The 17753-nt window shown below is 40.4% G+C and overlaps 1 protein-coding gene across 1 annotated transcript in view; it reads left to right on the top strand.

Annotated features, from left to right (window-relative positions):
- Positions 1 to 10129: 10129 nt before the first annotated feature.
- The window catches only part of bcl11ba (BAF chromatin remodeling complex subunit BCL11B a), an 80720-nt gene continuing 73096 nt past the window's right edge, over positions 10130 to 17753 (top strand). Inside the window, exon 1 of the mRNA XM_049596248.1 lies at positions 10130 to 11373. Coding sequence (XP_049452205.1) covers positions 11319 to 11373 — 55 coding nt within the window. The 5' untranslated portion in view covers positions 10130 to 11318. The remainder of the gene's footprint in view (positions 11374 to 17753) is intronic.

Below are 17753 nucleotides of genomic sequence, written 5' to 3'. Positions count from 1 at the left end.
TAATGTCAAGAAAAATACCCTGAAGTTAATGTGCAATCAGATTATGAGGATATAAAATCTGTTAAACTCGATCTGTAGAGTTTATGAACATTTTACTCAACCTGTACACATCCCAACTCGTCACAGATTGCCGCTTGGTCAGTGCTGTTTATGTCTACACGTGCGGGGTCTGCCCATTATTCCGACAACCCATTAGTCCGACATCCCATTGTTCCGACCATATTAAACCCATTGTTCCGAAGTCCCGTTGTTCCGAAATCATCATGATGCCTTGTGGTTAAGGTCTGGTTTGGTTTAGGCACAGAAAACACTTGGTTAGGGTTAGGAAAAGATCATGGTGTGGGTTACCATGAAAAAGAAAGTGGCAAACACATACACTGTGAGCCTGCTTCGCCTCAAGCCTTTCCCAGCTGACCCAGAACCAGTCGCGGCACACCATCAAGGCAGAAATACGCCCGTTGGGAGCCGTTCAGCACCCCACACAACCCGGACCCCAGAGTTAATAACAGGAGGTTATGGTGTTTCATTCTCTCCTCTCTCTGACACTTGTATCTCGACCAGTAGCCTACTTTTGTTGCGTTTGCTGATCCTCTATGGTACACAAATACAACATAGCCTAATATAATCACATATCGGAACAACGGGACGTCGGACTAATGGGATGTCGGACCAATGACATGGACCCTACATATGACACACTAGATATCTTCCTGTGTTTGTTGTTGACATTTTGGGAGGGCGTGTTAACTTATGCCTGTTACATGCACTGTGTCTTTTCAAAATACACTTCTGTTTTCACAGGAAATGTACTGGTTCTGCAATCTTTTTCAAAATAAACTTGCAAAATCCGTAAAACACCTTGTATTTATGTATTGCATGTATTTACCTTGTGCAACAAAGTATGTGGTTAGATTTAGAAAAAAATATTATGGTCTGGCTCTACATTAATATGGCAAGTCAACAGTGGGCTCTCACATGAAAGTCCAGTGTTTGCGGGACCCATCCATCTTCCCTCCTGCCCGCCCTGTAGGGACTTTTCAGCTCCTTAAAGTTACACTGTTACCAGCAGCATTTCAACCTAACACTGTCCAGCGGTGTATCACACTGCTGCTACAGGTGCCGTTCAGCTGCGTTATGAACTGACGCTGCTTGTCTGCTTATCATACTGCGGCGACAGGTGCTTTCTGGCTGACCAGTGGCGTATCATAACACCGTGAAAGGTGGCTTTTGGGGCTGTGTCTGGCGTCAAAATCACTGACAAAGCGACGGTACGTGAAATGTTTGAAATGAGAATGGGCTGCAGTCTATTCTCTACAGCCTTTTTTGTTTGAACTTAAATCTACTCCCACTGACTTTTTGGGTTAAAAGCTTGACTTGACTTGACACATGACTTGTGGTTTCTTTTTCTGCGTTATAACTCTGAAATACATAAATTAATTTTTTCATCACACAACCCCCAAAAAAACAACACTGACATATTATAATCTTATAAAGTTGCTGTGGTTAACATCCAATCCAGTCATACAGTGCAACATTAGCATTCACTTAAGAGTCGTTTTTCTGTCCATCTGATTAATGTAAGTCCAATATTCACTCTCTTTTAAGTTCTGGTTTGGTCTCCTCTGACTCCTGACAGAAATATCTCTCTTTAGCTCCCAGCTGGTTGCTCATTTGTCTTGTAGCCTACTGATTAGTGCAGCTTTAAGCAGACTATGGTCAGACATCTATCACAATGTTTTGGCCAAGAATCTGTTAACTACAAGAGTAGTTGGATATTTTCATGTTTGACACACAAAATAAAGTAGAGATAACGTAAGCTAACAACAGTATGCTAAAGATAAAAATGACAAGCGGTAATAACATCTTCGCACAAAAAACACTTGCTATACACACACTTTTACAGGGCAGATCTAAATTCTATTAGCCTAAATATTTAAGATGATTACTTATGTATGCAATGATTTATTGATATTAAATTGTCCAGTATTAAACAGTCCAACAATTCCTTTGATCATTTTTTTTGCTTAAAAATTTAATGCAGAACAGCAAGATGGCATGATGCAATTTAATTTCTATCATGATCAAGATCATGCTGAAAGCTGAATTAATAGTAGTGTAAATTGAAACATATACAAGTTTACAAGGGTCTTTGTTGACTGCAGCTTGTTAGCTATGGCCTCCAGGCTTATTACACACTGATGGCAATAGGTACTCCATATCATATCAGTTAATCTTAGCTGTGCATAATTTATTAATTTCACGATGCAGCAGATTCAATATCTGACAACCATATTTTATTGGTTAGAATCAAACCAAGGCAGCTTTGTATGTATGAAAATTATTTAATGTGTCAATGTGACAGGGTTTCCCCCGGAAAAGTTGCTGGACTGTATAGTGTAAGCTCAAGCTGAGTGTATCTGCAATCCAACTACAAAAAATGCCAGTTGAGGGAATCCAAAGCCCTTTTTAACTCATGTTGGTGTGCAAAAACGAGGTCCCCCATGGTACGCTTTGAACACTTACAAAAACGTTAATGACACGTACAAAATGCCGAGTGTAAAAACGACTTAAAACGAGCTTGTGCAAAAGGACAAAAATACTACGATTATAACGAAAACCCATTCACTCAACACACACGCAGACATGGTTGAAAAACTGTGTGGCCTCCCCTGATTCTCATTCCCTGACACTGATCAGCTGTGACTCCCCTATCTAACCTACATGTGACTGATCACCACCTACGCCCACAGCTGTGCAGGTAATCCTTAGTAACCATAGTGCCTACCATAAACACACCCACATTCACACACACAAACATACACAAATCTAAATTGGCTGCAACACTGAGAGACACGGCACCTGCTACTAGCTTAAATGACTGTCAAGTCAGCAGACGTATTAAGTCTGTAACTCAATGATCAGTCCATTAAAAATTTATTTTTTCTAGCAGATATCTTAGTTACAACATGATTGAGCTAGCAAAGCTGTTTTGTGTTGCTATGTGTGGTATTTATTCAGTTTTGGGAAATTACGATGTTTAGAAAGCACAATCTCAGGGAGCGCCATGATCTGTGATGCATCCATATATTAAATGTGCACACCGCCCCCTACCGTATTAGATGGGTAGCACGGTCAGCACGGAGCTGAAGAAGAGTGGCTTCTGACATCACTCTCCTGCGCCGCTCAGATTGCCAACTCATTTTCGAATTATGGGCATTATTTTGCGGGACAGACCACAAAAATGAAATAGCAATGTCCTCTGTGTTTTCTTTTTGATTATGGCATAAAATGAGCAGTCTTGAAGAAGAAAATTAAAATGCAAATAGGTTGACTGATTATTCATTTTATTTATGAGTCAAATAATGCTGTCACATTCTTAAAATGAAAAAGCATCTCTGCAAATGCATTTTAATTTAAATATTGGTCACGATTCGCTTCGATAACCATCATGATGTATGCACATAATGATGTCATTTTGCTATGTTATGTGTGGTGCAAAAACATGTGGTGGTGCCAGAGGAATGAATGATGAATCTGTCACAAAGCCTTTTTGCTCTGCTCATAAAAATGAGCATAACTCAAAAACTAAATCATGTAAATAGTTAAAATAACTTACTGGATTGTTAATAAATCATTTCATAATGTTTCTACATTAAAACATCTTTTGGATCAATATGTTTTGCATTTTTATTTTGTAAAATCTAAAGAAAAGAAAGATTTTTGTATTTTTTAATTCACGGTTTCAATTATTTTATCAATTATTATGGTTTATTGAGGGCGGCACGGTGGTGTGGTGGTTGGCACTCTCGCCTCACAGCAAGAGGGTTGCCGGTTTGATTCCGGGCGTGGGAGGCCTTCTGTGCGCAGTTTGCATGTTCTCCCCGTGTCAGCGTGGGTTCTCTCCGGGCACTCCGGCTTCCTCCCACGGTCCAAAGACATGCAGATTGGGGACTAGGTTAATTGATAACTCTAAATTGTCCGTAGGTGTGAATGTGAGTGTGAATGGTTGTTTGTCTCTATGTGTCAGCCCTGCGATAGTCTGGCGACCTGTCCAGGGTGTACCCTGCCTCTCGCCCGATGTCAGCTGGGATAGGCTCCAGCCCCCCCGCGACCCTCAAGAGGATGAAGCGGTTAGAAGATGAATGAATGAATGGTTTATTGACTTACATAACCTTATGGGTTAGGATGTAAATATTTTTGAGCTATGTAGTATTTCAAGATACTCCAAAAACTGACATCGCAATAAGCAAAAAATACCAGTGTAAGCACTGCATGACCATTTTAATTGCAGAGTTCAAAGGGTTCATATTAAAATAAGCTATTTTAATTGTTGGATGGACATAGAGTTTCAGCAGGTCGTGATTTGGTCTTTTTAGACTTGGGGATGGCGTTTGCTCTGATTCTCTTTTCCCCCACATTTGAAATATTGTAATCAGACATTCTGAGTTTGTAGTAATAGTAGTAGTATGCATGGCTTTGACCTGTGATGTTTTTGTCTTTACTCTCCCTCCCTTTAAATCTTTCTAAGCTTAATGTTCTGTTTGCTTTTTTTCAAATTGTCTTTGGTTTTGTGTTGCATTTAATGAAAATAAGACCCTTCATAGAGAATGTAAAGGTACATCAATCCTTGTGGGCCGGGGTCACCATCTTGTGAGGTACACGCCCTGTTATCTCTGTTACAAAGTGTATGCACTCAGTCCAAAGACAAGAGTTTACAATGTCAGTGTATGTGAGTAAAGGTTGTGCCAAAATACTGTTTGACCACCCGACCACTGCAGCAGGCACACGTAACACAGCTGTACCTCACAAGATACTGCCTCCATCCAAAACATTTGAAATGGCGTGACATCTACTTCACATTCTCTTTAAAAAGTTTAAACTGTCAAGTAAATGCAAATTATTTTACCACCCTTACCAGACATTAACACACATTGGGCTGTCTTACAAAAGATTCAAAGCTCAAGTTTGCTTACTTTGCTCTTACAAATGTAATTAGATTTGATGGCTTTAGAACAAACTCATGAACTTTTCCACTGGCCTTTGTCCCTTAAAATTTAAGTCTCAAAATACCTTTTTTTTAGCAGTTCCATTTTGTAAATGTGGTTCCAGGTTTCACTCAGTGTATAAAAACTATCATGAAGGTATCAGGGCTGGTCTGCTTATATAGTCTCTAACTGAAGGCAAAGCTAATTAGGACACTACACTTTGAGTTGAGAACACATCCTCCTTTCTTGTTTCCCCTCTCTGCCTCATTATATGAAACTCTGAATAATGACCAACATATACATTAACCACCGCTATAGTTGTGGAGGAATTAATTATTCTGAAAATAAATCTCTTTGAAAAGAGAAGAGGAAGAAAAAAGAGAGTGTGAGAGAGTAAAAGGTCTTGAAGTGAGAGTGCACACATGTTTGTGTGTGTGTGTGTGTGTGTGTGTGTGTGTGTGTGTGTGTGTGTGTGTTGGTAATGAGAGCTCAGCGCTGCTGCTAACTTGCTCTAAATAAATCCATGATTAGCATTTTCCCTTTAAAAGGAATAATTTCAACTTTGATATCCATAATTGTGCTTAAGGGCTTCTGCGCTTCTCTAGCCCTCAAACGCTTGCTCTTCAACCCATGCAGAGACTATCACAGCAGCGTTTTATTCACTTAACACTTCATTCAGAACCTGTAATAATAAGCCTCACTGAATACTATTTTTCATAAACCATTACAACACCCAAAGAGAAGTGTATTACAGGTATGTAAAGTGTTGAAATCAGCCTGTACAGCATGGAGCAGTGTGTACAGATACACACAGCAGCAGAGAAGACACTGGGAGTGATCAATCATATGTAACACACACATTCAAACAGACTCAGAATCCATGAATAGAAAAGTCTGCTAATCCACTTATCTACATGCACATAGAATTATGCAGGGGTGCATGCATACACACACAGTGGAACATACTCAGTGACACAGAGGGGCTTGTTATTTGCATGTGGCAGTGGCTAACCAATAGAGGGTGGTGTTGCATTGCAGGTCTGAGTACAGAGGGTCACCACTTGAGCTGGGAATTAGCGCAGAGCCCATCACATCAACACCTGCCTTCTCCTGGTTTTCTGGTTTTCATAACAGATGAGTGAATACAAAATAAAATCAGCCCTTTGATGGATCATGCTGACCTTCAGACTTGATGGTTGCTATTAAAGAGGACTTGTCAGATGCTTATTAATAAATAAGGGTGTTTTAAATGTAAGGGAGCTGGTAAAGCTTGAACAAATATCTTTAGCTTTGATCCATCTTGAAACAACAATACAACTTTCAAATATAATGTTCCAGCTAAAGAATGTTTTGCATGTTGTTCTGTTTTAAGCATACTTTTACTGAAGGCAAAAACTCAGTTCTATGTTTAGAGAGAATAATCTCACCACAAGGTCCACTTTATAGTTGCTCTGGAGCGTTCCACCATATCACGAGTTCAATTAGATACTAAATGCTGTTTTCAAGGTCAAGAATGAACTCTGAGAGGAGAAGTCCTTAAAGTTCCCATAAAAAAATACATCTGAACCCCAATTCCATGACAACAGGGCAAGCTCTATCTGCTGATGAGGATCCTGTGATATGAACAAAAGCTCTGGAACAGCAACCTTGGAGTGCTGTTTAGAAGGTCTACTGTAAAAAAAAAAAAAAATAAATAAAAAAAAAAAAAAATATATATATATATATATATATATATATATATATATATATATATATCCACTGGTTCAATTAAAAAAAAAAATTAGGGTAACAATTTGTAGTTCCAAATCTGGCATTATTGAGTAAATCCTATGAGTCTTTTATAATCTGTCAAACTCGATTAGTTTAGTACAACCAACATGATTTACTTTGACCTTGAAAATGAAGTTGAACCAACTTAATATTTATCCATAAGTTGTGGCGATGTTTAGTCCTCAAATTATTTTGTTAAAGATATTCTAATTTATTTGAATTTCATTCTACTCAAAAATGTCAAAAAATGTTTTTGATTTTGATCTAATTCTTAAAATAATTTGCCAACTTCTTAAAACATTTTAATGTAACATTTTTTTAATGCTGAAAACGTCTTTATTTTAAGAATGATCAACAAACCCCATGAATCATTTTTTAGAGTGTAGAATAATCTTTGAACCTCAATTACTATTCTTCCCGATTTGACAAAATAAGTTTTACTTATTTGCTTTATTTTCCAGAGATTTTAGCTGCATTTCACTTCATCGGCATATGAGATTTGCTCAATTCTGAAAAAAAAGTAGCTAAATTAATTAAAGGAGTATTTATCAGATGCATCAGAACACCATTTTGTTTTTGGCTGACAGCCTGGCTGCAAAATAAGTTTGCTACTTTAAAGAGAAGCTACGGAATGCTTCTCTTTAAAGTAGCGAACTTATTGTGCAGATGTATTTTTTCCTCACATCCTGCTTTATTTCCCAGCATGCGTCTGAACTCGTAAACATCAATATTAGCAGTTTAGTGGTGAACAGTTGTTGGGAAAGTGATCTTAAAACTCTGGAGGACACCTCCATATCCCACTAATTAAAACTTTGCCGCCCAGCCAGACGATTTGCGATGGGGGGTGGGGGGTTGTTCAGCATTAACATAAAAACAAACAGCCACATATATATATGCAAATGAAGGAAGGGCAAAGGCAGGATGCCGGGAGCCATCCGCCATAACTCACACTGATGGCCTTTAAGTGAGAAATCGCCTTCGAAAAATGTCCAATAAGAAAGTAGGAAAGATGCACCTGTCGTCCATCTGACTAATGAGCCAATCAGCTTGCAAGGACAAGGAGCACATCCGGGTAGTAATGTTGGCCTGGAGTGTCACTTGGCACAGAGTACACTCATGGTTCCACCACAGTTAGGATTAAGGAGCCTGCGATGATATAAAAATGCTCCGAAAAGGCAACAGTACATCTTAAAAAACATAAAGGCATCAATAAGAAATGATTTACAACTTGCTGCAACATTAACAGGGTTCAAACTGATAACGGTGAGAACCTGAAATTGTGTGTTTCCAGGCATCCCTGATTTATGTGTGTGGACTGAATATGAGTTCTTCTTCTCTTCCTCCGTCTGTCGGAGTCGCTGAAAGCAGCTTTAATCTCATATCTTCATGAAAAACAAAACAAAACAAAACAAAAAAAACACTGGCACTGAGTCGTGCCTTAAAAATGACAATGATTTACATTTCAACATAATGCTCTCTGTCGGCTGTTATTGTGACAAAGTGCTGCATGTATGCCTCCCAAATGAAAGTGGGTGTTCTGTTATGCGTGCGACAAAGACATTTGGACGAACCTGCCATCCTCTCCTTTTTCTTGTAAATGAGCATGGGAAATCTATTTATGTCCTCCCACAGTATACTGCTGAAATAAGGGGAGGCTTTTGGCTTACTGGGAGACAGCCCGAGCAGCTGAGATGAGCCCCTGTGAAGATATATAGAACGAAAGAAATGGAAAAAAAGAAGGACGGAGGAGAGAAGCGGCAGCCCTCTAGGCAATGCATGGAAAGTAGCGAAAAGTCCAAACACAAAGCTGGGCAAATGAGGGATGGGGAAAAGGCGTTCTCGCCAGATGATCTGCTGCTCTGACAACACCTGGCTCAGGTACAAACTAGACTTGTCTAGATGCAAGGTAGGGAGGGATAAAAAAACCCTGAGGCCTACTACCCCCCAACACACACACACACACACACACAAACCGTTTTTGTAAACCAAAGGGTTGAAGACAGAGATGGAATGACAAAGCTGAGACAGAGAAATGCAGATGATGAATAAAAAAAATAAAGAGTGGTTTTGGAATGTGATAGCAGCTAATCAAGCTCAGATGCAGCGCTGTAGGGATGAAGGGGTTGGCAGCTGTAGTTTCAAGTCAAGGCTGACTGGCCACTAGTTTACACCTCTGTTTTAAAAAACACTGATGTTCCTCTAATCTAAATCTGAGCTTGGTGGGGTTTCATCACAGAGATGCCACTGTTCAGCTACCGCAACATAGACATTCACTCTCACTCACTTCCTGTTCATGCCTGCCCGCCCGCACACACACACACACACACACACACACACACACACACACCTACATGTTTCTCTAAGTCTCAAAATTTTACTTTTGCTGTTGAGTCTCCTTCTCCTCTCCCAAAGGGATGTATGAGGATGAAAATCAGACGTAGCCCACTGTACTTGCCTTTCTTTTAAAGAGTAGGTGCTACTGGGGAGGCAGTCAGCAGCAGCAAGCACAAACTCTGCTTTCTGCCACCAAACCCGTTATCCATCATCAAACTAACACACACTTACTGTAAAAGCATGTGTGTGCGCGTGCACACACACACACACACACACACACACACACACACACACACACACACACACACACACACACACACACACACACACACACACACACACTCTGTGCCAACCAGGATGCGCTGTGCGATGGTGTTCATGTGTAGCACAGTTTCCTCTCCTGCTCTGTTTTAATTTCATTTTGAAACTCCCTTGGTCAGTAGGATGTCACATGTTTGGAACTGGAAATCACTGTTAAGCCTTAATTCCCATTTTCATCTTTCACTTACCCTTAAGGTCACCATAAGGTCATAAACCTGCCCTATGAAAAACTCAGCAGTCTTTCAACAACCACCTAAATCCATTAATAATTCTCTGACAGCCATGACAATTACTAACTAATATGATAATTCAGATAGGATTATGTGTGTATTCATAAACTATCTCCACACATACAGGTTATTATTAATATATTTGAATGTGAGTGAATATGGGTGAAATGTGTATGTGATCGATAAATTTGTTCGCAAATCCAGGCCACCAACACGTAGTAGTGAGAATCTGTCCGACAAAAATATAGCCAGCTACAAGGATGATGGAGCATCTATATTCATAGATGTGGATTTAATCAGTTGGTCAATCAAAATCATAAAATAATTTAGGATTATTTATGCTGTGCGCACTTAAATGACAAAAATACGAAATGAATTATAAAGGTAGTGCATGATATGACAGGTCTTTATTGTTTAAAAGGTGTCTGCAAACGCACATATACCACAGTGGTTTAAAAAGGGTCAAATGTTCATCAAATTTGGGGTTAAAACAATAGAAATTTAGCACGCTATCCAGTAAATGGGAAAAGTGTGTAAGGAACGGTAATTTCACACCACAAGCCTGCGTGCATTTTAAATATGCAAAATGTCCAGCATCCTGTGGACGAGGTACGGAGGTCCTTCGGGTCAGAACTGAACAGAAATTAATCCCGTTCCAATACTCATGGGACACCGGGAGATGACTTGAGCGACTCTGACCACTGCCGCCGTGAGCGCCACATGCCCGTGTGTGTGTGTGTGTGTGTGTGTGTGTGTGTGTGTGTGTGTGCGCGCGCGCGTGTGTCAGTGTGTGTGAAAGCCACCACTAGTCGCCCCCAGTGCTCTTCAGTCTCCACTCTCCCTTCTCACCGCAGATTGAACGTCACGTCCGCACTTGAACTTGAGTTTTCTCCCATTGTAGAAGCCAGAGAGCCGCACAGAGCCGCACAGAGCCGCACACAGTCCGGGGATGCGGGACTCTGCAGACAGCACAAACAGAAAGGAGGGTGGCAGTCTGTCCTCAAACCAGCACTGGGCTTTGACTTAAACAGTTAAAGTCTAACCTGCCCGCCTAACTGGCACTGCCAGTGCAACACAAGAAGTGCCCACCACTTAGCGACACACCGAGAAGTACCGAGAAGGAAATTGGATTCCTATTTCACACACTTTCAGACGTTAATTGGCGTCATTTCACCTGCGTTCTCCGGACAGGGACGTGCGGTGTCCAGGGTGGCTGGAGAGTGGACACAGGTAGTGACTGTCCATCAGGAGGTGAACGCCGACCTCTCGCATCTTGCCGCGTCGCTCCTCCACTCCACTGCACTCCACTCCGTTCTCCGCTGTCCTCTGACAGATGGTGTGAAAGGCAGAGCCGGACTAACCTCCTCCCTCATCACCAGAAGGGAGGCGCGCAACCGCTTTGGCACCGAACTCCGACCGACCGACCGACCGCCCGGCCGCCCAGCGCTGCGCCTGGTCGGTCACCGCAGAGCACAGGAGCCGCTGTTCGCTGGAGGGAGATCCATTGCACAGGGGTCAGTTCGAGGGCCACACCTGGGGCCGGTGCAGAGCGGTCAGTTTGGGGTGGCAGGCGTGCGGTCGGTTTTGGGGGCAGTTTGCGGCCGGTATACAGGAGCAGCAGGAGAGCCGACCCTTCCAACACCGCTCTCCGGGCAATGCCAGTGTAAATGCCACGGCGATGTCCCGACGCAAGCAAGGGAACCCACAGCACCTGTCCCAGAGAGAAATAACATGTAAGTGTACCTGCAAAATTTCACAGCATAGAGTTAGCTTCACCCTTTTTCCTCTCCGTTGTCATTCTAAGAAGTTGAGTGGATTTTTTTCCACATGGATGATCGGTGCGTAAAAATGAACATTTTCAGACTTTGAGCTTAAAGTTTTTCGAAGTGCGTCCCAAAAGCCAGTTCTTTCCTCTACTGGTTTACTGACTAAAATAGGCTAGATAAAGGCCCTAGTTTACTTAATTTATTATTACGGTCTATAAATAGCAAGTTATTATAAGAGCAAATTTACACATCGAGCAGAGAGAGTAGAAAAGTCTTTGGCTGCGTGTTTGACTTTTCCTCACGGAGAAGTCAGAGATCCGTCCTATAGTTAATTGAGACACGACTTCTTTATTTTTCCGCTTTTTGTTTTAATTAGATTATAAGCAGCGCTGTCATTAAGGACAAAATTACACTTAATTTTTAATTGGCAATAAAAACACACTTGTAACTTAAGCAATTTAAATCAGTGAATACTTTCTTTAGGTACTTTCATAAGCGGATATCGTTTCCGCATAACATAACCACCAACTCTCTTACATTCATATTAGATGAACACACACAAATAAGTCAGTTATGATTTGGAGTGTTTCATTCTAACAAATTCTTTTCATCTTTTTTCTTTGAGAAAATCGTCGATGCCTTAATTTTAACCTAACAGACATCTATTAAAGTGAATTATTGTAGACAGCTGTCGAACAAGAAAATGTTGAAATCAAAGAAATCAAGCAGATGATATTGTTCTCTCTTGTTGCACCGTACCGACGCCACAGAGTGCCTCCGCTTTAACACGTCCACTTTATTTTCTTTCTCTGCAGGTTATTGAATCTTTGATAGACACATTACTGCATCGTGCCAGTCTCTCTGTGTTCACTTTAATTAGTTAGTCTCGCTCATGATGTTTTTCTGCTGCACGGATGCAAAGCTTATACTTTGTAATATTAATGCTCGGTTTGGATTATTTAATACCCTGCACGCCTTGGCAGCGAAAAATTCCAGAGTTTCCCCCACTGCACTTTTATGCAGAATACAGCAGCCTAAGTGACGGTGTTTAAGGGCAAAACACGTTAAAACGAAGTCGTTCTATTTATGTGGACGATGAATACGATCTTAAATGCGTTTATTTGTAGGAAGGTGAAGTGAGGAAATGTGATGTTTCAGAAACATAAGATCCACTTTTTTGTCCAACTTAAATTACACAAATGGCTCGAAGAGGAAACGCATCGCTCTTCCTCTTTACTTTACGCAAAGATTTTTTTTTGACGCTGTCACTTTGGCCGCTAAACTTATAGGCAGCGAAATGTTTTTCTGGCCTCGTATCAGTTATTCAGCTGATGTGGCTGCAGCGTGCAGGCTGATGTGTCCTGACAGGAGCAACAGACTTTAATGCACTACTTTATCTGCTGTTAGCACAAAATATCAGAGAGGGACACTTAGTGAGCTAAATCCAACTAAAAGCAACTGTTACTGATCGACAGATTTGCATGAATGAGTCTAAAGAGGAAGTGGAGTTAAAGGACAAGGAGGAAGTGGAGATAAAGTTCTTTTAAGATGCTGCTCAGTATCACAATGTTACATTGGTGAATATTACTAGTTTCTTTCCTCTAGCTTGAGATTATTTGGGGAGAGTTGTATGAAGCCTTCCATCAGATCTCTTACACTACAGTGTATCGCTGTGCACTTCGGTGCTTGTTGCGTATAACACCCATATTTACAGTAGAGACTTAGCACGCTGAGCGTCCTTACTCAGGTTCTGGGCCATGCTGCCTGGTTCCCTCCTCTGCTGTGAGGCCTGGCCTTCCAGCATCGCACCGCCAACCCACACAGCCATAAACAGAGGCACACACACACCTAAAGACAATGTATGTGGCTTAGATGTCAAATCATCTCCTGACAAGTAGAGATTTGATTGCTTAACACAACTACAACTTGTGTGTGGCAGCTCGTACATAGGCCTGCAATGTGTATTTGGTTCCTTTAGAAATGGGTCATATTGTGCACGCTGCATGCTTTGCTGTGATATCAGCTTCTGCAGCATAGAGCCCAGTATATATATTCTAATAGACAGACAGATGGATAGTCTAGCAATGTGGAAAGATGAGAGCGTTGTGCTCTCATCTTTCCACATTGAAGGCTAATAAAAGAGCTTCATGTCTGTATTGTAATCAAGCTGCTTTAAACTTACTTTGTGTGTGCTCATGTGTGTGTCTGAAGTGTAAAATGTAGTTTGGTAGTTGTGTCCACAGAGCAGGTCTGACCTGTCTGTCTATCTGTCTGACTGACTGATTTATTACTATTCAGGCTACAGCATGGTGCTGTACATTCCATAATTTATGTGTAAGAAATGCTTGCTAATTTAACATGCTTAAGTACACACACACACACACACAAACACACAGACACACACACACACACACACACACACACACACACACACACACACACATATGCAAATGCAGATGTGAATCCCCCTCACCAAAATACACATAATTCTTCTCAAGCTGTCAGGTGATAAAATCCATCTGACCTGTGTTTTAATTGGAGTATTTTTTAATTTGAATTTCACAACACGATAGATCACACAGTCCAAAATATTACACTGTGCATGAATTATAGTTTTCAGAGGAAGAAGAACAAGAGTTGCTCCACCTCTTTTGTCGTTCAATATCTTCCAGACAAGAAGCATTAGGAAAGGTGAGACAGATTTTCTGGAGGTTAAATCGCTTATTTTTTAAAATGCAGTTTGGCAAGGCCTCCGTCATAATGCAACATTCTTACACTTAGTGCTTAGTGTACTTTGTGCATGTATAGGTCCTGTTTGTGCATGTGTGTGTCTTTCGGACCTGTGTGTAATTGACAGGAAGAGTGAAAAAATTGAATTTCCCCTCAGGGGGATTAATAAAGTATTTAAAATAAATAAATAAATAAATAAAATAAAAATAAAATATTAGGACTATTGAATCCCCATTTTGCACAATTACCAGATTATTCTCTAATGCATCTGCTTCACTTTGTTTTCATTAGAACAGATGTGAAAAGAGAAATAAAAAAGGTTCATGGTTCTGACCTGGAATCAACTGTTCAGTGTACTCAATAAATGTAATGAAACCACCTGTCCTCGGAGACACATGTGGGAAAGATTAATTGGGGAAAATGTATATATTTTTTGTTTGTCAGGCAGATTTGTTGTGTGTTTTGGTGTCACCACACTGAGACAGTTTACACCCGAAAGTGCAGACGTGCCTTCTGCTTCTCATTCACTGCAAATAACCCCAGCTTTCCTCTGAGAGGCTGATTTAGTGTGAAGAGACGCAAACAGGACGAGAGCTCCCATTGTAGCTGCAAACACACTCACAAATTTGCACACACACACACACACACACACACACACACACGCACACGCACACACACACACACACACACACACACACAAGAAGAGAGAGAGCTGCGTGTAAATTGCAGTCGCCCACTTGAGATGCATGTTTCCCTTTGGCTTGTCAAATAGCCATGCACCCTGCTGGGGCTAAGTCTTTGTTACAGGGAGAAACACAAAGAGAAAGAGAACCTAGTAACTCTGTCTTTTATATGAACTGAAGCATTCTGTAAATTAGGTGCTTTAAAAAAGTCATAAATGAGTCTTATGAAGTGTCACAGCTGATTGTAATGAAGACATAATGATATTCCTAATAGTCATATTATTTATTATCTTCAATATATGCCCTCTATGGTTTTAGAGACCGCACTGGTAACGCTTTAAAGGATCGGCTCACCCAAATAAAAAAAATACACTTTTTGTTGTGGACAGTTTTCATTCAAACTAAACAAATAGACCTTATTCAAACTTTTGTCGTAGAGATCTGTGTATTATACAGTGTAACCAGGACACTGTTTCTGCAAAGACACACTGTTGTAAAAATGTTCAGTATCATTTTTAAATGCTGTGGGCACTACAGATTTAATTTGTAATTACCTCCACTGAACTCTTCAGGGTTTGTTTGTTTGTTTTTCTTAACCAGCGATGAAGAATCTAAATCATTTCAAATGCCTGAGGGCTCAACTGTAAAAATCAGATTTTTAGAAGACGCCTGATTCCAATTTTACTGTGTCAGTTTTATTTATATGTATGGCTGCATCAGGGAAACTAATTTGTTGTCTTATTTTATCTGTGACATTACTGTTTCCTGTGCTATTTAACAGCCAGTCAAAGTGCTTGATGCAAAGTGCTGCACAAAGAAGACAAAGCACTGATTGATTTTATAAGTTTTTTAAGAAAAGATGGTAGTAAATGAGTGTGCACAGGACAATGGCTTCCAGTTCCCAAAGAGCATGCCTAAACCCATTTTGTGATCAGCAGGCTGTAAACACACACACACACACACACACACACACACACACACACACACACACACACACACACTGCTATAGCCTGCATACCAGAGTGTTGGTTTGCTGTCTGTCTGTTCACGCTTGCCCCCCCCCCCCCCACACACACACCCTTCTGCATTTTCCTATGCCTCTCTATTTCATCTTCACGCTCTTTCCCCTTCAGTCTGTCTCTATGTCTCTCTCTCTCTCTTCCTGCTAGGGGGAGCTCTCAGGCTGTCAGTGCTGTGCTGGTTCTGCCAATGAGAAGGGTAGCAGAGTATCAGCGTATGTGTGTGTGTGTGTGGGTTAATCAGATGACATCAGCACTGAAAGACCACATTCACCTCTTAACTGTCAACACCTGCACACTCTGCACTTCACTGTCTCTGTTACACTTTTTATTTACACCATGGACTTTAATTTCATCACAGTGGCTGACATCTACAGCATTTAGTATAAATGTGTGTGTGTACACTGTAGTGTATTGACATAGTGGAGTTCTAGCTTTAACACTGAACTGCATTTTTTTCCTGTATATATCATATATTATTTTTTGTCAGATATTGTGTGTATATTTTGCTTTTTACATGTATCAGTTTGGTTTGAAGATATCAGATTTTTTCTTATAGTTTAATTACATTTTGTAAACTGCTTTGATAATATTGCCCTTCACTGGTCTGACCTGTATCACCTCATGTGATTCCAACTAATACTGAAACAAAATACTGAAACAAATGTTTAGACAAAAAAAACATATCCATATTTGTCTCTGACCCACATCTTATTGGCTTGACACAGTAATCCTGACTTCAATAAGAGTGGGGGATTTACCTCGTGATGAACTTGAATTAGCTTTGAGGTAAACAGATTCTCATTTGAAATGAGGTCAAATCTGAAAGTAGGAGGCTGTCACAACGATGGAGCATTTATTCTCAAACGTAACAACTATTTCTGCTTGAATGTTAGGGCTTTTTAGTTGCTAGAACACCAAAAATCTTCTGTTCTAGTACAATGAATGATACTATAGAAGTAGTAAAATTTCTGTTTAATAATGTACTGAGTACTCTTTCAGGTGTTTTTTTCCTTTATTTTTAAATTGACAATAGTGAGGTGACAGGAAATAAGAGAAAGTGAAGAGACAATGTAAAACAAAGACTCAAAATGGCGATGCTGCCATTACAGGGTAGTGGAGGGGAAGTACTGACACCAACACAATGTCCCTATATTTTTTATAAAAGGGAACACTGACTAATGGCTCCAAAAGCAAAATTAAAAATTTTCAAATAATCTCAATCAATATCACCAAAACACCACTCAGTACAGTGACCAGAGCATTTGTAATTTCTCAGTCTTAACTGTGAGATTATCAAAACTGACTTTGGATAAAAAAGCTACTTCATGTTGACAGTGAACAGTTATACTGAAAGTGTTCTGAAGTCATATCTTTAACAGTCTCTGTGGTGGCAGATCAGCTTGAGTTTAGAGTTTTTGCTGTTCTTCTAATATTATCCTTATGTATGCACGGCATCATACTGTATGTGAGCAGTTTTATTTTGAAGCATTTGGGGGATTTCAGTAGACCATTGGAAACCAAGAAATTACTATGATAAAGCATTCAAATTCTAAATATAAAAGTTATATTTGCCAAAAACAGAGAACAATTTCCACCTGCAAATCTCAGGTGGTAAAGCTCTGTATATACTAGTGCACGACACTGTTGTGTGGGCCAACATAGATGGTGTGCGAGCTTCAAGCATGCAGAGAGGCATTTATGCTTTATGCTTGTTCGTTGCAACATACTCTGAAACGCCAGGTGGTGTACAAACAAAATATCCTGTGGGGAAGCACAAAGTCAAAAAGTGTTACCAGAACAACGCTAACGGAAAAGTAGGCTGCCTGGCAACAGCAGTAAATGCAGATGTAATGCCAAACAGGGGCGGACTGGGACAAAAAGATGGCCCTGCATCAGACCGGCCCACCACTTT

This window comes from Epinephelus fuscoguttatus, linkage group LG14, assembly GCF_011397635.1.
Source record: "Epinephelus fuscoguttatus linkage group LG14, E.fuscoguttatus.final_Chr_v1".
In the NCBI taxonomy this organism is placed as follows: Eukaryota; Metazoa; Chordata; class Actinopteri; order Perciformes; family Serranidae; genus Epinephelus; species Epinephelus fuscoguttatus.
Note: the sequence above shows the minus strand (reverse complement) of the source record. Positions and strands in the feature narration are given on the sequence as shown.